The 23,074-nt window shown below is 39.8% G+C and overlaps 5 protein-coding genes, 1 long non-coding RNA gene and 1 pseudogene across 6 annotated transcripts; 2 read left to right on the top strand and 5 right to left on the bottom strand.

Annotated features, from left to right (window-relative positions):
• Positions 1 to 2,011: 2,011 nt before the first annotated feature.
• LOC103512315 (protein PRRC2C-like) lies at positions 2,012 to 4,201 on the bottom strand. Its single transcript, XM_008477075.1, has 3 exons — positions 4,171 to 4,201; positions 3,202 to 3,986; positions 2,012 to 3,064 (listed from the first exon to the last, which is right to left on the bottom strand). The coding sequence occupies exons 1-3, from the start codon at positions 4,199 to 4,201 to the stop codon at positions 2,012 to 2,014; spliced, it is 1,869 nt and encodes a 622-aa protein (XP_008475297.1).
• A 726-nt stretch (positions 4,202 to 4,927) lies between these two features.
• On the bottom strand, positions 4,928 to 5,813 carry LOC113468705. Its single transcript, XR_003392360.1, has 2 exons — positions 5,771 to 5,813; positions 4,928 to 5,315 (listed from the first exon to the last, which is right to left on the bottom strand). It is a non-coding gene; the product is annotated as an uncharacterized LOC113468705 (long non-coding RNA).
• Positions 5,814 to 8,100: 2,287 nt separating this feature from the next.
• On the bottom strand, positions 8,101 to 8,218 carry LOC113468719 (annotated as a pseudogene).
• Positions 8,219 to 9,081: 863 nt separating this feature from the next.
• On the top strand, positions 9,082 to 16,276 carry LOC103512313 (probable serine/threonine-protein kinase DDB_G0282963). The gene is made up of 7 exons (XM_026825808.1): positions 9,082 to 9,285; positions 9,805 to 9,980; positions 10,572 to 10,693; positions 11,352 to 11,454; positions 11,848 to 14,110; positions 14,403 to 15,725; positions 16,107 to 16,276. Exons 3-7 carry the CDS (start codon positions 10,662 to 10,664, stop codon positions 16,274 to 16,276), a joined length of 3,891 nt encoding a protein of 1,296 aa, XP_026681609.1. The 5' UTR covers positions 9,082 to 9,285; positions 9,805 to 9,980; positions 10,572 to 10,661.
• An 847-nt stretch (positions 16,277 to 17,123) lies between these two features.
• On the top strand, positions 17,124 to 18,202 carry LOC108252765. The gene is made up of 2 exons (XM_017445351.2): positions 17,124 to 17,331; positions 17,844 to 18,202. Exons 1-2 carry the CDS (start codon positions 17,175 to 17,177, stop codon positions 18,200 to 18,202), a joined length of 516 nt encoding a protein of 171 aa, XP_017300840.1. The 5' UTR covers positions 17,124 to 17,174.
• A 554-nt stretch (positions 18,203 to 18,756) lies between these two features.
• LOC108252764 lies at positions 18,757 to 20,913 on the bottom strand. The gene is made up of 4 exons (XM_017445350.2): positions 20,869 to 20,913; positions 20,602 to 20,715; positions 20,068 to 20,347; positions 18,757 to 19,004 (listed from the first exon to the last, which is right to left on the bottom strand). The coding sequence occupies exons 1-4, from the start codon at positions 20,911 to 20,913 to the stop codon at positions 18,757 to 18,759; spliced, it is 687 nt and encodes a 228-aa protein (XP_017300839.2).
• A 184-nt stretch (positions 20,914 to 21,097) lies between these two features.
• On the bottom strand, positions 21,098 to 22,657 carry LOC103512312. Its single transcript, XM_017445349.1, has 4 exons — positions 22,652 to 22,657; positions 22,062 to 22,322; positions 21,483 to 21,596; positions 21,098 to 21,229 (listed from the first exon to the last, which is right to left on the bottom strand). Exons 1-4 carry the CDS (start codon positions 22,655 to 22,657, stop codon positions 21,098 to 21,100), a joined length of 513 nt encoding a protein of 170 aa, XP_017300838.1.
• Positions 22,658 to 23,074: the final 417 nt, after the last annotated feature.

Below are 23,074 nucleotides of genomic sequence, written 5' to 3'. Positions count from 1 at the left end.
GTATCGTGAATTTACACGTGTATGACTTCAAGCGGAATCAAGCGTCTATCTTCTACTTCTCATTGTATGATATGAGACACGAGTAGAATATTAGAGTAGGTACAATCTTATTCTAATTAATTTTGTTATGAATGAGGGGTACGGGATTCCGAAATAGCGGGAAGCTTTATCTTCATTCTTCAGACAATCATACCTTTTGCAAAAGAAAAAGACTTTGTTGGTTTTCTTGCCTTTGACTATGCCAATTTCTGTTGGTAGTATGGACTTTCAAGTCTTAGGGCTGAGTCCACAAAGTGACTTTGAACTCCAATTAGGTTTAACTCTCGAATTAGGCAATTTGATTGATTATTTTTAATTTTTAAAATCAACCAATCAGATTGCTTAATCCGAGATTTAAATTTAAACCGAGTTTAAACTCAGCGTGTGCCTCCGGCCATTAGCCGACAGTATGAATAAAATAGAAGAAGAAAATTAAATTATTTAAAATTCTAAATTGGTCCTCAAGAGGTTGTGTGTAACTACACCCCAAAATCCGGTAAAAAAAAAAATCTAATCCACAAAAGGAATGGAAAAATTAAAACAGGACTACGAAAAAATCGACAAATAGGTATGTAGTTATAAATGTAAAAAAACACTTTATTATCACAACAATGAACATTTGGAATACTTATATAAAATAATAAAATTACCATGGAAAAAACCCCTTTTCTTACATTACTCTTATGACAATGGCCATAGCTTAATAGTTGAATGTAAAGTTACATATTTGCATATGTCCACTTTCCTGGCATTTGACGATCGGTATTTGCAGATCGCCAAAAAATAACTCAAGGGTCTCGATTGGAAGCCGACAGTATGAATAAAATAGAAGAAGAAAATTAAATTATTTAAAATTCTAAATTGGTCCTCAAGAGGTTGTGTGTAACTACACCCCGAAATCCGGTAAAAAAAATCTAATCCACAAAAGGAATGGAAAAATTAAAACAGGACTACGAAAAAATCGACAAATAGGTAGGTATGTAGTTATAAATGTAAAAACACTTTATTATCACAACAATGAACATTTGGAATACTTACTTATATAAAATAATAAAATTACCATGGAAAAAAACCCCTTTTCTTACATTACTCTTATGACAATGGCCATAGCTTAATAGTTGAATGTAAAGTTACATGTTTGCATATGTCCACTTCCCTGGCATTTGACGATCGGTATTTGCAGATCGCCAAAAAACAACTCAAGGGTCTCGATTGGAGTCGAATCGAAGAAGATATGCCGATTCGAATAGACGTATTGAAAACTAGTGTTAAACAACCCTTCTTATTAATTATAATGTAAAGTTTTAATTGTTGTAATAAATGGGTAATGGGACTAGCTAGCTAGTACCTAATCGGCTCTCTCTCTTTCTCTCTCTCTCTCTTTCTCTCTCTCTCTCACACACACACACTCTTTCTTTCTTAAGTACAAAGTCGTATCATATACATACCTAGTAAATTGACGAAACAAAACTTCTTTGGAAAAACATCTCAGAAAAAAGAAAACAAGGAAAAATAAAATAAAATTAAAAATACGCGTTTGTATGAAAATAAAATAAAAAGAAGACGTGCTAAAGTATCGTGAATTTACACGTGTATGACTTCAAGCGGAATCAAGCGTCTATCTTCTACTTCTCATTGTATGATATGAGACACGAGTAGAATATTAGAGTAGGTACAATCTTATTCTAATTAATTTTGTTATGAATGAGGGGTACGGGATTCCGAAATAGCGGGAAGCTTTATCTTCATTCTTCAGACAATCATACCTTTTGCAAAAGAAAAAGACTTTGTTGGTTTTCTTGCCTTTGACTATGCCAATTTCTGTTGGTAGTATGGACTTTCAAGTCTTAGGGCTGAGTCCACAAAGTGACTTTGAACTCCAATTAGGTTTAACTCTCGAATTAGGCAATTTGATTGATTATTTTTAATTTTTAAAATCAACCAATCAGATTGCTTAATCCGAGATTTAAATTTAAACCGAGTTTAAACTCAGCGTGTGCCTCCGGCCATTAGCCGACAGTACTTTACTGGAATCGTCTATCAGTTCGCTAAGATACTGAGAGATAGTTTCCAGTTTACTCGTGATTGCTGTCACATTACCTGCTGGTTCTTTCACTCTTTGAGGTTTGGCTGTCTCTAGCTTTGGTTCTGTTGAGTTTGCTTTGGTGTTTTGTTTTTCTTTTAGTGATCCTGCCGCTGGTTTCAAATCGCCTGTTTCCTTTTTGTTCACTCCTAGAGCAGCCTCTTCACCTTTTTGTTTATCTTCATCCTCTTTGCAGTCATCAGCTTTAATAGTTTTGTGCGTTTTCTGTCCATCTTGCTCTTGGTTTGGCGGACCAGTTTCTTCATTCAAATCACTCTTATCTTTATCTTTAGATACCTCCGACTGAGCATTTCTCTCAGATAACTCCTCCTGCATTTCATCTATTTTCACATTTGATGTCGTGGCAGCTGTGTCTTTTCTATCTTTGCTTTCAATAAGTTCCTTATCAGCTACGCTTGATTTTGTACTTTCTGCAGTTAGTTTATCATTGCCATGTTTTGGATTTCCTATTTTGACATCATTTATATTGGTAGTACTGTCTTTATCATTGGCTTCTGCGGCACACTGCACATTGATTTTCAACAGCTTCTTCAAATATTCCACATCTGGCTGCTGGCGAGCAGATTTCTCAGTGTTTTTCCGATCAATGCTGCTGGTTTGAGTAGCATTTAGCTCAGTTGCTTTTCCCACATCCACAGGTTTGGGGGATTGGTTTGTGTGTTGGTATCCTGTGTACAATGGATAGCCGGCTAGTGGTTCAGGTGCATGGTTTGGTTGGATACCAGGGGGATATCTCGGAAGTGGCATCACACCAGGAGAAGGGTAACCAGTGCTAGGATAGGCCAAGTTAGGTCCGCCATAATAATTAGCGTTGGGTCCCACCATAAACATATTGGGAGGTCTTTGCAATGGATTTAAAAAGAAAGGTGTTTTCTGGTTGGCGTTAACTCCCTGACTAGAGGGTTGAGATCCTTCTTGTACCTTGGCGTTTGCAACACTGCTGGCTGCCTGAACATCACTAGACTTGAGTTTATCTACACCAGTAGAGCTTTGGTTTGACATCTGAGCCCCATTTGGAGCACTAGCTTGCTGCGAAGTTTTGAACGGTTTAGCCGCGCCTTGGCGTTTGCAACACTGCTGGCTGCCTGAACATCACTAGACTTGAGTTTATCTACACCAGTAGAGCTTTGGTTTGACATCTGAGCACCATTTGGAGCACTAGCTTGCTGCGAAGTTTTGAACGGTTTAGCCGCATTTTGCATTTGACTCGGGTACATTATCAGGCTGAAAGGATTAGGTACTTGTTGTGGATAAGGGTTATAGCCTGGCTGTGGATATATCATCATGTTAGGCTGATAAGGGACTTGCATGGGTTTGTTGTATTGCATTGGAGTTCCGTAGTACCCCATGTTGACTGGACTATTAGGAGGAGGGGAAAATAGTCCAGGAGATAAGGGCATGTTATTAGCACTTGAGATCGGCTGACTAGGTACACTAATAGGAGCTGGGTTTGCTGAGATCATAGAAGAACCAATCACGTAAGATACTGATGGTAAGGAACTTATACCACTTGTGGCAGGGGCAGTTGACAAAAGTATGCCTGGATTGTTTGTTGTTACTGAGTTGCTTGATGAAGGTACCGAGTTGCTTAATATAGGGACCGAGTTGCTTGTTATTCCTGGCTCTTTCAGTGACGAAGACTGGTTCAATGGCGAAGACTGGCTCAGTGGTGTCGCATGTTCTCCGTTGTCTAGATCCCCATTCTCTTCACCAGACCCCGCATTATCCGGCACTGTTTTCTCATTCGATTCTGGCGTGACCAGTGAAGGATTTTGCTGATCCTCATTACTGTTACGTACAGTGTTATCTACAGGGGTAGGATTTCCATTGTTGTTCTCGATATCTAAAAAGTAAATACCTACCAATGTAGTATAAAACTGACTCAAGTCAAAAGGCACCTATACAAAAGTCTCGCAATTTCCGAAAACTGAAAATTTTACGAGTATAAAAAAGTAATGATACTGATAGTTATTGATAAAATAAAAAATCAGTCTACAACGGATAACTGAGGTAAAAAAGTAAGGGACACAGCTCGGTGGTAACGTGCTTGCTTGCCATGTAGAAGGTCCTGGGTTCGAATATCACCATCGACAAAATATTTGCAGTATTTGCACTATATTTCTGTTTTTCAATTCAAGTGCTATTGAGTTGACTCAACATTTAAATGGGAAGTATTGTGTTTCTTCTCGCCCATCTGATAGGGACAAACGGCATATTGGGCATTGAGCATGCTATGACACAGACCAATATTGCTACAGGAGAAATTTTTACTTTCATTATTAAGATTTTTCATCAGTAGGTACTACACTTACCTACTTTTTTCTTCCAAGACGAAATTTCAGCGCAAATTTTCTCATATCCATAGACATTAAACAATAATATCGGAAAGTTTTAATCAACACATTTTTTCTTTTAATAACAATGGCTTGTGTAGCTCACATAACAGAAGAATTAAATTGACAGAAATAGGTAATGTTAAAAAAAAAAGTCTATAAGGTCTAACCAATTTTTATGCCGGTTGGCGCTTCGAACTCTTGACGTTCGCGCGCCTCCCAGCAGGCTTGATATTATTATTTATGCAAATGAACAATAAATTAAAATCAACTTTCCGTGTTCGTGAGATAAGCTACAAAGTAAAACTTACATGATCTGGATCATTGCAGACTAGCTTCACTTCACGCTGGGAGTAGGTGACGGCATTCCCGATTTTGAAAATTTGGACCGATTGCAATACTTTCATTACTAGTATAGCTCCGCTATACTGTAGTAATAGAAAGTAAAAATCTCCCTACATTTGTTTACAATTAGATATGTTTAAAAAAAAAATCATCAGCTGCTAGCTGAGTTAAAGAAGGACAAGGACAACATTTTAGGCACAAGTATTGCAAGTAGCATAATAGACAAAGGTGGGTTTGTGTAAAGGGATAAGAAAGATTATCAGTTACTTATCCCTCAAGATTGATTCTCAGTTACTTATCACTCAAGATTAATCATCAGTTACTTATCACTCAAGATTGATCATCAGTTATTTATCAGTCTTATCACTCAAGAAATCAAATCAAGATTGCAATCACTATGTCGCTCAGCAAAGACTAGGGAAGTCTTCATTCAGGGTGGAGAATTTCTTACAAAAGGGACACACCGAATTCACTCGGATCCAAGTCTTGATACACTGAAACCAAAAGGAATTGGACAGGAAATAGAAAGTCCCGGGCGAGAGTCGAACCCGCGACCTAGCAGTTGTAAGGCAGGGGCACTACCCTCTAAGGAGTCTAAGCTAAATAGGTTGGTAACTGTGTTTTTAAATAGACTGATCTGAGTAATCTGATACTTTTTAAACTCAGATTAGTTGTATTTTTCTTTCGGAATTTCCCTTGAAATAGACCTGTTTTTGTCCACTTTTTACGAAAAAACGGCCCGACCGATTGACGATTTTTTTTGTGGTTGTTAAGAAGAGTACTGAAGGTGACATAGGTTACTTAAAATTGTCACATTCCATCTGAATTCAAAATGGCCGCAGTTCAAAACCATGCCTTTTACGCCGCTCTGATCCCGTACAAAGGACGGGTCAACCGCTAGTTGGAAAGTAAAAACAAACTGTTTATAGGGAAACAGAAGGTGTTTTACCTGCGTGTGAAACAGAAGGTTCCATCCAGTCTAGTTAGCTTGATTGGTAGCGCGTCTGCCTTGTAAACATTAGGCCGCGGGTTCGATTCCCAAAGGTCTGGCATTCTCCTGGTCGCTATCTCGTAGCTGTACAATACACGCAATGTTCCTTACCTTCAAAGGTCTAGCATTCTCCTGGTCGCTATCTCGTAGCTGTACAATACACGCAATGTTCCTTACCTTCAAAGGTCTATGGACTCTTCTTGTTCCAGCAAAGTCCACAGGTTATGATCCCTGTTGTGGTCATTGCAGAAGCTGGACCTGAACATATCCCATTGAGCGAGCTTGTTTAAACACTGGTCGGATTGACTGAAAAAGTGAAAATATAAGATAATTTTTTCTTACTCCCCTATTGGGGACAAGATTTTCTTACTTACTCCCATTTGTGGACAAGATTTTCTTACTCACTCCCATTTGTGGACAAGATTTTCTTACTTACTCCTATTTGTGGACAAGATTTTCTTACTTACTCCCCTTTTTATGGATAATTTTTTCTTACTTATTCCCCATTTGTGGACAAGATTTTTTTTACTTACTCCCATTTGTGGACAATATTTTCTTACTTACTCCCTTTTTGTGGACAAGATTTTCTTACTTACTCCCCTTTTTATGGATATTTTTTTTCTTACTTACTCCCCATTTGTGGACAGGATTTTCTTACTTACTTCTACTTACTCCCCTTTTTATGGATAATTTTTTCTTACTTATTCCCCATTTGTGGACAAGATTTTTTTTACTTACTCCCATTTGTGGACAAGATTTTTTTTACTTACTCCCTTTTTGTGGACAAGATTTTCTTACTTACTACCCTTTTGAGGACAAGATTTTTTTACTTACTCCCAAGGTCTGGCATTCTCCTGGTCGCTATCTCGTAGCTGTACAATACACGCAATGTTCCTTACCTTCAAAGGTCTGACTTACTTCTATTTGTAGACAAGATTTTCTTCTTCTTTCCTTTCTTTCTAAAACTTAAAATAAATACAATATACCTACGAAACATTTGTATAGGTGGAGTAAATAACTATGTAACACATCACGGACCATGCCAATAATTTACCTCTGCAAAATGTAGTCGCAGTAAGCTTTACGACTGTCCAGTATGGTACGCTTCAGGTCTCTCGTTTCATTTGTCAAGTCGGACAGAATATTCCTGAGCATTTGATTTTCTTGCTCCAAATCCCTGAAAATAGAGACAACCGAATAAAAATGTTGAATGAGGGTGGATTTCACCAATCTTATTTCAGTCCTTAGAAGGCCTGTTAAGTTCCATTTGATTTGTATAAGTTTAACGGGGCTGTTAGGGGTTAAAAAGATTGGTGAAATCCGCCATGAGAATTGACAACCCTGCCTCGGTGGTGTAGTGGTCAGGTCGCTTGTCTGGTAATCAGGAGGATGTAGGGTCAATCCCAGCCAAGGTATGGAATTTTCTGAACATTGTTTTAGAATTTGAACACAAGATTATTGTAGCCTCCCACTGGAGCAAAGAGACTTTTTAGCCCTTTCACTTACATTCGATTCAAGCTCTGTACGGATCCATACATTGAGAACTCTGTTCTCAGTTTGGCATCATCTACATCCACCACTATCAGAGATACACTATGATACAGTCCATCAAAAGACGGGTCTACATCCTGAAAATAATAATTAGAAATAATTTTAATCGTGTCATTCCCCAATCAATTCTTCTTGATGGCGAAAGTTAGCGATCATCTTGGCAGTTTCTTATCTGGATTTAATTTTATTGAATACATCTAGTGTTGATACCGCTTGACCTCATCCATCCCCAATCAATGCACTAAGCTATTTTCTATGACTTGACTTGGACTCGAACCACCAACCTTCGCGTGTTTTTTGGTTTTAAGAAAGGTTCGATAAAAGGATAAAAGCCAGCCATTTCGAGAACGAACTTTACCAATTCAGGACAAAGTTATTGTAACACTTAGGAGAGATTTAATTTCTAATACCTTTACCCAAGATCAGACACAGCACTTCCATTGTCTTGGTGCGAGTGAGCATTTCCCGGCTGATCAGCTCGTTCACATTGCTCCCTCCAATCTTGTTTGTAATCCATTCGATCAGTATTCGCATGATTACATTTCTCACATTGTTCCCTGCATTCTTGTTTGTAATCCACTGAAAAGTGGATAAAATCAAGGTAGGTTTTGGGTAGGTATATAGGGGTTTGACGTCACGTTTAACAACTAAGGTTTCTCGTGACGGGAGTTTACACACCATTCGGCGACAAGCTACCTGCCTCAATTTAACCTCACCCAGGCTGACTGCAGCCGGGAATCCAGCAGCACGCGATTCCCCAGATGATCAACCATCTAGGTACTAACCACGCGCAACAGTGCTTAACTTCAGTGAACCGTGGGGAACTGGAGCGTTCAACGTGATATCGCCGCTGGTTAAGGTAGGTTTGATAGAGGGAACTGTATCAACGGAGGCCGTATCGGCCCGAAACAGCGGAGGAAATTTGCTTAGGATAAACTACGCCTCGGGCAGGAATCGAACCCGCGATTTAGGGGTAACAAGGTAGGCGCGCTAAAATTTAGGTTGGTTGGTATCAAATGCTGGTAATTCACTATCAGGTCATTTTCCTAAAATAGGGATAATGTTCGTTCTCGGAACGGCTGGCTTTCTCCTATCCTGTCTTCCTCAAAGGGTTCTCTCTGCTTTAAAAGACCAAGCACAAGTCCTCACGATGGTTGACTGCGGTTCAGGACGAGCCAGCCAATTTAACATGGCTAGAGCTAGAGACCATCACCCCGGTGTATAGCAGATACAAAAAGACATCTTTTCTTTATTCTGCTATCGCCATTCGGCGAAAGCTAAAGCCGCTACAACAACAACAACTCTTGTTGTCACACAGACCACACGAGTCTAATGTAGCAGTTGTTTATGCCCATTGCCCATCCCGTAGTATACCTCTCATCAGGTAGATCTGACAGGTACGGATGAAAAGGTCCGCCTGTCAGGTCTACCTGATAAGCACACACACTATCAGCTAGACCTGACAGGCGGACCTGATCAGATGTACCTGTCAGGTCTACCTGATAGTGAGTGGCTGGCCTTGGAGTCCACAAAAATAGTTATGACCTGAAACCTGGTCTGTTTTTTTTTTTTAATTACCAAGCCGAAGTCAGGAGAATGATTCAGATAAGTATTGTTGGAAATGATGAGATCTACCTCTACCCTGTTGGTGTTTTCCTTTCGCACCATGTTTTTATTAATTTGACTAATATTATAAGAAAAATAACATCCTTTGATTGTAGATCGTTACTCTCGCAATCTAAACACGGCGGAAGAGCTTCTGTTGGATTTGTATCGTGAATATCTCAAGGATAATAACGATTATCCTCTGCACATCCTTCGTCCTGAAGGGAACGAGAATAACTTCTGGAACTTGAGTTGGACCCCGGCATCGGATATTCTGACCAGCTTCGATAGAGTGGTCAGCAGCAACCGATACAAAAGTAAGTCGGTCTAATAGATAGAGGTGGGGGGGGGCGTTAAACAGGGAGTAGACCAGTTTAGTAGATGTTTATTTAGATTCTACTTCAATTCATTCACAAGTCTAAAGAAAGACAGGGAAACGAAAGGAACAGCTCACCCTAACCGGCCTAGCTAGATGATAGTTTCAAAGGGTTCTCTCTGCTTGCGAAGAACAAGCACAAGTCCTCACAATGGTTGACTGCGGTTCAGGATGAGCCAGGTAATCATGGCTAGAGACCATCACCCTGGTGTATGGCTAATAAAAGAAATATTTTCTCTATTTTGTCATCATCTTTCGGTTATAGGTAAAGCCGCTACAACAACATCAAAATTGGGCAAACCCTGTCCCTAATTGCCATCACCCTGGTGTATGGCTAATAAAAGAAATATTTTCTCTATTTTGTCATCATCTTTCGGTTATAGGTAAAGCCGCTACAACAACAACAACAACAAAATTGGGCAAACCTTGTCCCTAATTATTCCTCTCGTTTTCTTCCCAGACATTGCCCAGTTTCTCACCTCAACTCCCGAGTTCATCATCATTGAGAATTACCTATGTCTGGCTCAGGACCTCAGCTCATGTGTGGATCTCTTGCTGTATGACCCTGACTCGGGAGACTCTGGAGCTGTTCCGTACACACACGTTTCCTCCGAGTTATCTGTCGAATTGTTAAAGGTAAATAAATAAACCTTTATTTTTTGGTCTGATCTTGGGTATGTGAAGAGAGGAGTGACTGATAGACGTTATACAGATGTGAAGACCCTCCTACACACACGTTTCCTCCGAGTTATCTGTCGAATTGTTAAAGGTAAATAAATAAACCTTTATTTTTTGGTCTGATCTTGGGTATGTGATCTTTTGGTCTGATCTTGGGTGACTGATAGACGTTATACAGATGTGAAGACCCTCCGAGTTATCTATCGAATTGTTAAAGGTATTAGAAATTAAATCGCTCCCAAGTGTTACATAACTTTGTCCTGAATTGATAAGGTTCGTTCTCGAAATAGCTGGCTTTTATCCTTTTATCGAACCTTTCTTAAAACCAAAAAACACGCGAAGGTTGGTGGTTCGAGTCCAAGTCAAGTCATAGAAAATAGCTTAGTGCATTGATTGGGGATAGATGAGGTCCAGCGGTATCAACACTAGATGTATTCAATAAAATTAAATCCAGATAAGAAACTGCCAAGATGATCGCTATCTTTCGCCATCAAGAAGAATTGAGTGGGGAATGACACGGTTAAAATTAATTCTAATTATTATTTTCAGGATGTAGACCCGTCTTTTGATGGACTGTATCATAGTGTATCTTTGATAGTGGTGGATGTAGATGATGCCAAACTGAGAACAGAGTTCTCAATGTATGGATCCGTACAGAGCTTGAATCGAATGTAAGTGAAATTTTAATTAATACACTCTTTCTCAGTTGAGGCGTTATCTGGAAAAATACATGGGTTGAAATTCTTGAAAGATACATGGTTTTTACACGTTGATTTTTTAACCAATCAAAGAGCGTAAGGAATCGAATGTAAGTGAAATTTTAATTAATACACTCTTTCTCAGTTGAGGCGTTATCTGGAAAAATACATGGGTTGAAATTCTTGAAACATACTTACATGGTTTTTACACGTTGATTTTTTAACCAATCAAAGAGCGTAACGTGACTTACGTCCTTCTTCGGGAGTCTGCATTTTTGCATTGCAAATTTTGTTCTGAACGTGACTCTGAAAGAATCGTCTGTCTAGGTATCTCTTTTCTACGACAAGTTATATCTACCCTTGTAATGTTGTGTTTCCGAAAGGAAAATACACCTTGGGGTCCGTTCCCACTTGTCGTTCGGAAAAGAATCGTGTCGTTCCTAGTGGGAACACTCTCTTTTAAATTAAATTGCCTACAAGGACATTTGGAGTCGAAATTGTGTCGTGCATAGTTGGAACACTTTTTTAAATTACCTTGCCTACAGGACATTCGGGAAAAAATCGGATGAAACTCACAAGTGGGAACACACTTTAAGATGAATTCTGAACTGTTTAATTTGCTTATGAATAGGGGAAGCCAAGTAGTGATAACATACGCAGTCAAAGCAGAGGCGATGGCAGCCGTCACCTACTCCCAGCGTGAAGTGAAGCTAGTCTGCAATGATCCAGATCATGTAAGTTCTACTTTGTAGCTTATCTCACGAACACAGAAAGTTGAATTTAATTTGTTGTTCATTTGCATAAATAATAATATCAAGCCTGCTGGGAGGCGCGCGAACGTCAAGAGTTCGAAGCGCCAACCGGCATAAAAATTGGCAGCAAACAATTCCCCCGATATCATTCATATTCATACCCATTTAACCCATTACCCAGTCCCCCGTTCTCAAAATCTGAAGCATTCTATGCTTTAATTCCCCCAATACTTTATAAAAGTACAACTTGAACTTAAAAGAAAAGGTAATGGTAGCAAAAATGTCAGGAGTTACCCAGCAGGACATTTTTCTTATATGTATGTACATCTTCATAATAATAATACGATTGAGTCTCCTTTTTCTCCTATGTTTCAGATCGTGTGTGGTAGGACCAAGTCCAGAAGTTCCTCGATCAGCGACCAATTTAACCCTACCCAGATAGACCCCAATCCCCAGTTGTTTGCTTTCGAAGATACAGCCGCCGCTGTATTCAACCCATTGGAAGAGCTGGAAGATGCCATCAGCAATGTAAACAGCGAAACGGCATCCATCAGAACTTCGGACGAAGAAATGACTGATTCGGACAGTGAAACCGTGGATGAAGATAGTGATGAAGAAAGAGAAGATGAAAAGAAGTATGAGGGAGTAGATATAAATGAATTGGACAAGTTAATCGGACTAGATGTCAACAAAGCCAAGGAAATAAAAGAATTAGATGTCAACAAGTCCAAGGAAGTGACAGTCGACCCAGACATCAACAAGGGAGTATCCAACGAGGTGAAAGATGATGCAGATGTACCAAACATACATGAAGATGAAGTAACTGGAAGAGATACGAACGTAACCAATGAGCTTGCTGGAAAACATGATAATGACAGTGGCGAGAAAGATGAGAGTGTAAGTGAGCGAGAGATTGATGAAAAAGATGAGAACCTTGTCGAAAATCTCGATGGAAAATGTCACAGTGAAAATGGATACGAAAAAGAAGAAACTTTGAAAAGGACAAAAGATGTAGAGAAACTTCATGAAGGTATAGGTGATGATATTGAAAAAGAAGACACTCTTTTACAGAAAAATGAGGATAGTGATGAAACGAAGTCTGAGACTTCTACAAGCAGTGCCAAACTCGAACTGCCAAGTAATATACCAGACGAAATACTACAAGATATGTCAAACGAAACACGAGATGTTGAAAGCCGTGTAGAATCTCCTGAAACAAAAGCTCTCCCTGAACAATTAGAAAACATACAAGATACCTTGGTTGCAGACTATTTGGATACGCTAGTAGACATTGGAAAGTCAGAATGGTGTTCCATGAGCGGAGAAAAAACAAAGAAAGAACTTGTTTCCAGCGCTGACAAAATTGAATCCGAAAAAGACACTTTAAGATCAGATATTGTCGCCAACACAGATGCCTCTGATCCAGACACTGAACCTAAGTGTGTAGTCAAAGAAGAATTTATTGAAGCCACTAGTAGTCCAAACGCCAATACCAATTCTTCAAATGATGTAGCTAACAAAGATATTAACAGCCAGGTTGAAACAAACAAGCTACTTGAAGAATCTTCTGCAAGCTCAGTTAGTTCTGCAAATGATGTCACTGTGATAAATCTAATGGATGAAGTAACCGTAGCAAACCCCACTGAATCTAATCTGAGAGAATTAGAACAAAGAAACCTTCCCAGTACTACTGAAAGCTTTGAGGGCATAGGAGAATGTGATTCTGGAAAGGAATATTCAACAGATGAAACCACACTGCCGATTGAAAAAGGAAACCCTGAGGATGACCAAAATGAAAGCAATGAAACAATCAGAGCAGATGGCTCTGCACAAATAGAAAAATCCACTGCCGTTGATCATTTGGATCATTTGGAAGACGCAAAAGATACTTTGGAAGAATATGAAAAGGCGTTCGATAAAGAACCTGAAACAATTACCAGCGGATATGGTCGAATGAGGAGTAATGAGATTGAAAGCAAGGACGATGAAATGGGTAACAATACCAGCGGAAGTAATCATACCATTAATGAAATTGAAACCAAGGATGATGAAATAGGTGACAATACCAGCGGAAGTAATCATACCATTAATGAAATTGAAACCAAGGATGATGAAATAGGTGACAACGTAAGCAACACTCTTGAACATGCTGATCCTGTATCCAAATCTGAAGAATCTGAGGACTCGAACCCAGAACCAATGGTCCGCAAACCGTCTTCCACTGACAGTAGCTCAAGAGATGACCATCTGGAGAGCATCAAGCAAGCGTTGGAAACATTGCCCGATACTGATCGCTCTATCACGTTGGAGAAGATAAAAGCATGGCTGGCAAACTCAGAGGGAGAGGTTGATGAGAATGATACTAAACTTGGAGTAAACGTTGAGGACTGTGACTCACAGAAAGAAGAGGTTGATGAAAACGATGGACAAACCGTTGAGGACGGAAACGATTCGAGTGATGGATCAGAAGATGATAATGATGATGTTGACAACTCTGGAGACAAGAGAGACGCTGAGAGAGTTAATCCTTCTGTTTATACGCTGGTCGATGGGTCAGCAGGAATATCCCAGACAAGTACTTCCGTTAGAAGTGTTGAAGTTTCGGGCAGTAATTCCAATGCTTCTGTCACTATTGCAGATGTTTACGTGGATAATTATTACCCTTGCGTCACCAACACTGATGCTTACGTCACTAATGCTGATGCTTACGTCACCAACACTGATGCTTACGTCACCAATACTGATGCTTACGTTACCAATACTGATGCTTACGTCACTAATACTACCGTCAGTAATCCTTACGTGATGTCTTCAGCTCTCTCCACACCTACAGCTCGGCCAAGTTCAATTAGGAATATCCCAGACAAGTACTTCCGTTAGAAGTGTTGAAGTTTCGGGCAGTAATTCCAATGCTTCTGTCACTATTGCAGATGTTTACTTGGATAATTATTACCCTTGCGTCACCAACACTGATGCTTACGCCACCAATACTGATGCTTACGTCACCAACACTGATGCTTCCGTCACCAATACTGATGCTTACGTCACTAATACTGATGCTTACGTCACTTATACTGATGCTTATGCCACTAATTCTGATGATTACGTCACCAAAACTGATGCTTCCGTCACTAATACTACCTTCAGTAATCCTTACGTGATGTCTTCAGCTCTCTCCACACCTGCAGCTCGGCCAAGTTCCATCGAGTTTACACCTTGGTCAAACGATTCAGATGAGAGTGAGTATTATGAGGATTTCGTTGACGACTTGAACGAAGCTACCGGAACAGATTTAAGTGAACAACGCAGAGATTTTGTTGTGGGAATGGATTTGAATCACCAGTGGAGAGATCATGACCGTCAATATGAAGATTCGAGGAATCAGGAATGTCAGAGATGTAATCAGCCCAATACTGATCGAACGGATTACAAACAAGAATGCAGGGAACAATGTGAGAAATGTAATCATGCGAATACTGATCGAATGGATTACAAACAAATATCCAAGTACAACCAAGCAGGTGCGACTGGAAATCAAAAACACAAAGCTAAAAAGGCAACAGAGCCGAGTAAGAAATTATGTCTCTCCGAGATCTTGACGGACTTTAGTAAACTGTGTGGTGACAATTATGAAACAGGCGGCCCTCTGAAACTTGATCTGGATAGCGAGGATGAAGATGCAAAGGAAAGAACAACGGAAAATGAGAAAACGGCAAAAAACGAAAACAAACCGTCCAAACCGTGTCTAAGGCAGACCAATCCATGGAAAGTTCACGAGAATATTGTAGAGAGAAACAGAACTGTATCTGAGAGGAGTAACGATAGTGTTGCATCCAATAGATCACGGAAACTATCACAGCAAAGCAATGAATCCGTACGGAGTGAAACAGCCAAGAAATCGAAACCTAGCAAAGACAATTCAGGTGTTTGTAATACGAAACCTGTACTTGTGAACACTGGGTTAGACACAGGAGGACCATCAAGTTCTGATAGTTGGACGGAGGTCGTACGGAAAAATCTCGGCATGAGAGTGACCGCTAAAGCTCCCCCACCTAGTCAAATACTTCAGGATGGCTGTGGTCAAAAATTGAAGAAACATTTGGTGGCCAAGTTCCCGTCAGTGTCCACAGATACTTTGATCTCATTGGTGAAGAATGTACGACGTGAACATGGCAATCATTTGACAGGACTCAGCTTTGAGCTCATTGAAACCTTGGTCAGCTTACAACTGGCCAAGCAGGCAAATGTGACAGGTAAGAGTAACCATAAGTGTTTCTTTTTTAAGTTTTGATAGAGGAAACTGTAACTACTCAGGTCTTATCGTTCCGAAGGGGAAGAGAGAAGGAACACAGCATAGGAGAAAGCTAGCCGTTCTGAGAACAAACCTTATCTGTTTAGGATAAAATCCGCCCGGGCGGGAATCGAACCCGCTACCTAGTGCTTACAAGGCAGACGCGCTACCCTCCAAGCTAAATAGACTGGCAACGTAAAGTTTGAAGCTAACACATATCCCGATTTTACATTCAACTTTAACACAACCTTACACATTGAAATATACATATGCTCAATTTGGTCTTCTTTCAACTTAATTTTGAATCAATATTTTTGAGTGAACTCTCTTCCGTTTATTCCAGAGTCCTCATCCAGTGGTTGGGAGAAGTTCACGGGCAAAGCTTGGGCAGATACCAAGACCCCGAAGACGGCTGAATGGAAGAGCACAGGACAGGATGAATGCATCATCTGTATGTATCCACTGGGGAACCGCATAGAGGTCGGTATAATGAGAATTACCCACTTACTCTAGAGCTAAAATGCTGAGCTCCGAAATCAGAATCTACGGTTTTAATTTACTCAGAATCTAAGTATCTATGGTTTTAATTTACTCAATATCGAAGTTTCCTAGTTTCATGGGAAGGGAGATGGAGATTTATACTTACTATCAAGGTTTACATACTATCGAGGTTCGACTATATATATATAAAAAAAGGGAAAAAGTGTACCTAAAAATATATATATATATACTAACCTGGTTTGCCATCTTCTGTGCTCTTCACATCCTCTGTTTTACTAACACCACCAGTGGACGGCGTATCTTTTGTTCCCTTTTTCACTACCAGTGCGGCTTCCTTCTTCTTCCCTTTCACCTTCATGGGGGACGACTCTACACTGTCGTTTCGATTCCGCTTCTTTTTGGGCCCGCCTGCGGATTTAGAATAAAAGAATAGAACATAGCTTGTTTATACTGCCAGCATAATAATAGAGTGGAAGGTAACCACTAGGCGAGGTTAACACCGGATGCGTTCTCTATCACCTAACTCTTAGAGCTCCATTATTATGTGGTCAAATTCTCAAATAAAAGAGGATAAAATTCCATGCTTCGGCGGAGATCGAACCCACGCCCTCCTGTTTACCAGGCGACCGTCTTGACCACTACGTAACCGAGGCAGGTGTAGTGGTCAAGAGCATAGGACGAAAAAGTCCCTTTGTTGCTGTTGTAGCGATGGCCCCCCTCAATCTGGCACCAACATGCTCTTAGGTTGGCAGGTCCAGAAATTCGGGCACAGCTTTTGGGTGGGACCACAGTGGGGCGTAGGTGTAGGCTGTAGGGGCAACTGCCCCAAGAGATGGGTTAAGCTTATACAAATCTACCTGTTTCAACTTTCTAGGAAGAGTACAAATCTCAGTTGGATTCATTGGATGCAATGAACGGTGCAGATATTGAGTTCTCTCTCCTGACCAGTAGTATGGTACATCTAGACAACACATGTATGTCGCGATATGCACAGTTCTTTCAGACGGCACTAGACATTAATACCACGGGAGACCAGCTATATCAGACAGCTAATAGCGAGGATTTGGGTAAGGAAAGACGTTTCAATTAATTTTCTTCTACCTAGCATTTTCCTATTCATACAGGGTCGGCGTCAAATTTAAATAGGATGTGTCAAATAATAGCAAAATAAAATGTAAGAGACTGCCAGCCTAGTTAGCTTGTTTGGGAGCGCGACTGCCTTGTAAACGCTAGGTCGCCTGTTCAATTCCTGCCCGGGACGGATTTTATCCTGAACGGATAATTTTCGTTCTTGGAACGGCTGGCTTTCTTCTATCCTGTCTTCCTTCTCTCGGGACGATAAGATCTTAGCAGTTACAGTTCCCTCTATCACACCTCTTTAAAAAATGTGAGATATCTAATGAAGATCAGTCGTGTGTTTATAAAGAGAAGAATATACATATCCGAGTCCCATGGAATTTCACAAACTTATCTTCTTACATTTATTTTTTATTTATTTATTTTATTTTTTAAGGGAAAAAATAAAATTGATATTTGTATAAAAATCTGGTCAAATCACTCGATCCTCTATTGCTTTCAGATAATTCAAGTCATGATATCGAGAACAACAATGGAAATCCTACCCCTGTAGATAACACTGTACGTAACAGTAATGAGGATCAGCAAAATCCTTCACTGGTCACGCCGGAATCGAATGAGAAAACAGTGCCGGATAATGTGGGGTCTGGTGAAGAGAATGGGGATCTAGACAACGGAAAACATGCGACACCACTGAGCCAGTCTTCGCCATTGAACCAGTCTTCGTCACTGAAAGAGCCAGGAATAACAAGCAACTCGGTCCCTATATTAAGCAACTCGGTACCTCCATCAAGCAACTCAGTAACAACAAACAATTCAGGCATACTTTTGTCAACTGCCTCTGCCACAAGTCAAGAATGATAATAAACTGAATATTAAACAAATTAGATAGGTACATAGGTACTGATTTTCTCTAATCACGATCGAATTAACTACGGGCTAAAAAATTCCAATAAACTGAATATTAAACAAATTAGGTAGGTACATAGGTACTGATTTTCTCTAATCACGATCGAATAAACTACGGGCTAAAAAATTCATCCAGAAGTTATTCTCGTTCCCTTCAGGACGAAGGATGTGCAGAGGATAATCGTTATTATCCTTGAGATATTCACGATACAAATCCAATAGAAGCTCTTCCGCCGTGCTTAGATTGCGAGAGTAACGATCTACAATCAAAGGATGTTATTTTTCTTATATTAGTCAAATGAATAAAAACATGGTGCGAAAGGAAAACACCAACAGGGTAGAGGTAGATTAGGTACATAGGTACTGATTTTCTCTAATCACGATCGAATAAACTACGGGCTAAAAAATTCCCGGAGGGACGGGCCCAGCTTGTTAAGTTGTTGATACTTTGTATTGCTTATTATTGCTAAAGAGCATAAATTATTGCTAAAAATGAAACGCTTTTTTCAATTACCTGAAAAATCTGGATCAGTCGTGAATATCAGATTAGAAGACACCACATAAGGACTGATCTTAGGAGTGATCTTGAGACAGTCCACGTATTTACAGCGAGCCGTACAAGGTCGGGGTATGGAACAGTCCCGACTCAGCGACTCTAGAAGCGACTTGAGTTGATCCGGGTTCGATTCCGGGATCGGAATCAAAGTGCATGATGAACATTTAGGGATGGATTTCATTGTAGAGGATTTGGCACCTGGAAATATAAAAGTTGGATGATCCTATCGGAATATCAATCAAATCTCAAATTCTTTGTAGTAAATTGGCTGGCTCGTCCTGAACCGCAGTCAACCATCGTGAGGACTTGTACTTGGTCTTTAAAAGCAGAGGGGACGTTAAACTGTCTGGCTACGGGACGTTAAACAGAGAGAAGACTAGCGTCTGGCTGTGGGACTATAAACAAGGAGGAGAACAGCTAACCCTAACCAGCCTAGCAAGCTGGCAGTTCCTCAAAGGGTTCTCTCTGCTTTTAAAGACCAAGTACAAGACAACAAGAGTCTAATGTAGCAGTTGTTTCATTGCTACAAAATAAAAATGGCGGTAAAACACTTATCTTTTTTAAAAACTTTCCCTCTGTAGTAAATCTCCTTTGCAATCAATTTCCATATTTCAATAATCTTTTTACACTGGTAATGCCGCCACTTGCCGCTACTCGATTAAAGTAGCTACTCAATTGTCGTCACGAGGCTGAGTGCACCCCGAACTCCACGCACAGAGCCGAAAAAAACCTTGGCTCCGCCGGGAATCGAACCCGGACCTCCTGCGTGCAAGCCTAGTGTGATACCCACTCGGCCACGGAGGTTGTTTTTCCTTTCGGAATAGCCCCTCTTTTGATGCCCGTGTCTTTTTCCCATAGTTTAGTACAGGCGCTATCACGCTCAAAGGGGAAACGAGCTTCAGAAGAGGGGAAATTGGGGGGGGGGAATACGGGTTAAATAGGAGGTTGCCTGTGCTTTGCCACGAATAATTGGTTATAACTTGAGTTCAGTTTAGATTTCGGCAAAATCCTCTCTATTGCACATAATTATAGAACATATTGGGAATACCTATTCGTACCAAATTTTAGCTTTCTAGGTGTTGGAGTTCTAGGTGTTAGAGCGATCAGTGTGTGAATACATGCATATATTAGAGATTAACTTTTCCTAAATGATTTTGCTTTATTTTACCTTGTTTAGACTGCGGAAGTAAAGGGACTTTTCAGTCTCATTCTGGCAGTATAAACAGGGTATATTCTAATCTATTCTAAATGAAATGCTTACCAGTCACATAATTGCAATAGCAGTGCGGATAGTACATAATGGCCGAGGCTGGGGCATTGCCCACAGCTTCCAAGCCTCGGTTAGCCGTCTCTACTGCAGCATCGTAACGGTTTAGCCTCTGATAGGCTACAGCGAGGCCGTAGAACTTCATGAGGAATGGTGCGGACAGCTCAACATTGAGGTCGTGAAGAGAGTCGATAATTTCCAGGTAGGATTGAGTGAAGATGCGAGCCATACAGAACACGTAGATGAACACCGAGTGGTCCAAAGGAGAACAGATCTGAGAACCGAACACAAATAGAATATGTCACACATAGAACAGAACACACAACTAGATTTTTTTTTTCAAGAGGTTTGATAGACGGAACTGTAACTGCTAAGATCTTATCGTCCCGAAATCGAAGAGAGAAGGAAGACAGGATGGGAGAAAGAAAGTCGTTCCGAGGACGAACATTATCTATCCATTGAGTATAAAATCCACCCGGGCGGGAATCGAACCCGCGCTCTAGCGCTTACAGGGTCTAACAAACTTACATTCCTCAACACGTCTCCGTAATCTTTGCGTACACGTTTATAACACTCAACACAGCGGGAATATTCATCCTTCAGGAAGAACTCAGTACCTTCTCTTACAACTGCCTGAAAATCCTGTAAGGACAACAAAACATTATTATACAAGCACAGCTTGCTAGTCCCTAATGAAATCTCGGCTCTGTGAGTCACTCGACGATCTATAGAACACAAAAATTAATTGGCAACGCAATTGCTTGAAATGCCGAAGACCTCAAGTACAATGCTTACCAAAGACAATAAAATAATTTGTACTCCTATTTCGATCGCAAACATGTTTTTGTGTTGACCCAGCATTTAAATGGGAAGTATTGTCTCTTCTTGCCCTGAGAGACAAAATCGACTCTACAAAATTAGAGATGGATCCGACCACCTTTGTTCATGGTGTATATTTTTCCCTCAACCAAGAGTTGTTCCCTCCCTGACTTGTTTTCAAGGACCTCAGTTATTTAATTAATTTCTAGATTGTATGGAAAGACAGCTCAACATTGAGGTCGTGAAGAGAGTCGATAATTTCCAGGTAGGATTGAGTGAAGATGCGAGCCATACAGAACACGTAGATGAATACCGAGTGGTCCAAAGGAGAACAGATCTGAGAACCGAACACAAATAGAACATGTCACACAAAGAACAGAACACACAACTAGATTTTTTTTTTAAGAGGTTTGATAGACGGAACTGTAACTGCTAAGGTATTATCGTCCTGAAATCGAAGAGAGAAGGAAGACAAGATGGGAGAAAGAAAGCCGTTCCGAGGACGAACATTATCTATCCATTGAGTGTAAAATCCGCCCGGGTGGGAATCGAACCCACGCTCTAGCGCTTACAAGGTCTAACAAACTTACATTCCTCAACACGTCTCCGTAATCTTTGCGTACACGTTTATAACACTCAACACAGCGGGAATATTCATCCTTCAGGAAGAACTCAGTACCTTCTCTTACAACTGCCTGAAAATCCTGTAAGGACAACAAAACATTATTATACAAGCACAGCTTGCTGATCCCTAATGAAATCTCGGCTCTGTGAGTCACTCGACGATCTAGATAACACAAAAATTAACCCAGAGAATTAGTCCATTGGCAACACAATTGCTTGAAATGCTGAAGGCCTCAAGTACAATGCTTACCAAGACAATAAAATAATTTGTAATCCTATTTCGATCGCAAACATGTTCTTGTGCTGACCCAGCATTTAAATGGGAAGTATCATCTCTTCTTGCCCTGAGAGACAAAATCGACTCTACAAAATTAGAGATGGATCCGACCACCTTTGTTCATGGTGTATATTTTTCCCTCAACCAAGAGTTGTTCCCTCCCTGACTTGTTTTCAAGGACCTCAGTTATTTAATTAATTTCTAGATTGTATGGAAAGTTTTTTTTTTTCTTCAATTTTTAATCATTATTTTATTTATTTATTTTTACCTGTAACATCTTTGTTTTTTCATCAATAACAGTCTCAGTCTTTTTCTTTTTGGTAACAGCTTTCACTTTTTGTCCTCCATTGGTAACATTAGACACATTCTGGGCAACACTAATTTCAGTATTGCTGGTACTTGGAGCACTATTGGTATTTGATTTCTTGTCTTTATTGGGTTCACCTAACTCCTTCTGGTTCTTCTCAGGAGCTTGAGTAGAAGAAGTTCCTGCTACAGAAGCAGCTCTTTTCTTTTTCTTTTTGGATTTCTGAAAAGAAATTTATATAACTTTATGAAACTGAAATCTGCAGTTTGGCATTTCTCAAAATTTCCAGGGGTAGTAGGTATAAAAAAAAGATTTATCTAATTATTAGAATTATTTAGAAAAAGATAAAAAAATCAAAAATATGTATGTACTAAATTTATCCTCCAGTTCTACTACTCTCTTCGATGTCAGGACGATAACACCTTCAATGCTATAGTTCTCTCTATCAAACATCTAAAAAAAAAAAGATAAAAATCATAATCACCTCATTTTTCTTCTCATTTTTGGACAAATTTCCCGAGGTCGTTGACCCCCCAGTAACTAATAGTTACATCCATGACGATTATTTATACAGAACCCCATCATGATTCATCAAAGGGACAATACAATATGATCGTTGTGCTCTATCAGCTGTTGCTATAACGCTGATCCCTTGTCGGTTTTCCCGATCAAGTGAATCAAGTTTTTCATACTGGAAAACTCGTTGGCAGCTGACAAAAGCTGTTTTTTTTTTCAATGGGTTTGGATAAAAGGCACGTGCAAGTTCACAAGGTAATGAGTTTTTTTTTTTTTTTTTTTTTTAGTTATCTGCTTCAGTAAGTATTTAGTTTTTATCAAGATTAAAACAGTTGTCAATATTATTTTTATGTTATACCAACTTCTCCAAGACCTTCTTTAGACTATAGAAGTAGATTCTTATAGTTTCACAACTTCACATTCTCTATGGTTAAGGTCTTAAAGTTTGAAGAAAAAAT

Source organism: Diaphorina citri, unplaced genomic scaffold, assembly GCF_000475195.1.
Source record: "Diaphorina citri unplaced genomic scaffold, Diaci psyllid genome assembly version 1.1 scaffold821, whole genome shotgun sequence".
In the NCBI taxonomy this organism is placed as follows: Eukaryota; Metazoa; Arthropoda; class Insecta; order Hemiptera; family Psyllidae; genus Diaphorina; species Diaphorina citri.
Note: the sequence above shows the minus strand (reverse complement) of the source record. Positions and strands in the feature narration are given on the sequence as shown.

Excerpts from the sequence above, each read along its gene's own strand:
- LOC108252764 (XM_017445350.2), bottom strand. The coding sequence starts at position 20,913 with ATGTTTGCGATCGAAATAGGAGTACAAATTATTTTATTGTCTTTG. Across the intron at positions 20,716-20,868 it reads AAATTATTTTATTGTCTTTG|GATTTTCAGGCAGTTGTAAG; the intron begins GTAAGCATTGTA and ends TTGTCCTTACAG. Across the intron at positions 20,348-20,601 it reads ACGGAGACGTGTTGAGGAAT|ATCTGTTCTCCTTTGGACCA; the intron begins GTAAGTTTGTTA and ends TTCGGTTCTCAG.
- LOC103512315 (XM_008477075.1), bottom strand. The coding sequence starts at position 4,201 with ATGGCAAGCAAGCACGTTACCACCGAGCTGT. Across the intron at positions 3,987-4,170 it reads GCACGTTACCACCGAGCTGT|ATATCGAGAACAACAATGGA; the intron begins GTCCCTTACTTT and ends TTTACTTTTTAG. Across the intron at positions 3,065-3,201 it reads GCAGTGTTGCAAACGCCAAG|GTACAAGAAGGATCTCAACC; the intron begins GCGCGGCTAAAC and ends GCAAACGCCAAG.
- LOC103512313 (XM_026825808.1), top strand. The coding sequence starts at position 10,662 with ATGTATGGATCCGTACAGAGCTTGAATCGAAT. Across the intron at positions 10,694-11,351 it reads GTACAGAGCTTGAATCGAAT|GGGAAGCCAAGTAGTGATAA; the intron begins GTAAGTGAAATT and ends GCTTATGAATAG. Across the intron at positions 15,726-16,106 it reads CAAGCAGGCAAATGTGACAG|AGTCCTCATCCAGTGGTTGG; the intron begins GTAAGAGTAACC and ends CGTTTATTCCAG.
- LOC108252765 (XM_017445351.2), top strand. The coding sequence starts at position 17,175 with ATGAACGGTGCAGATATTGAGTTCTCTCTCCTGACCAGTAGTATGGTA. Across the intron at positions 17,332-17,843 it reads AGCTAATAGCGAGGATTTGG|ATAATTCAAGTCATGATATC; the intron begins GTAAGGAAAGAC and ends TATTGCTTTCAG.
- LOC103512312 (XM_017445349.1), bottom strand. Across the intron at positions 21,597-22,061 it reads AAAAAACAAAGATGTTACAG|GATTTTCAGGCAGTTGTAAG; the intron begins GTAAAAATAAAT and ends TTGTCCTTACAG. Across the intron at positions 21,230-21,482 it reads ACGGAGACGTGTTGAGGAAT|ATCTGTTCTCCTTTGGACCA; the intron begins GTAAGTTTGTTA and ends TTCGGTTCTCAG.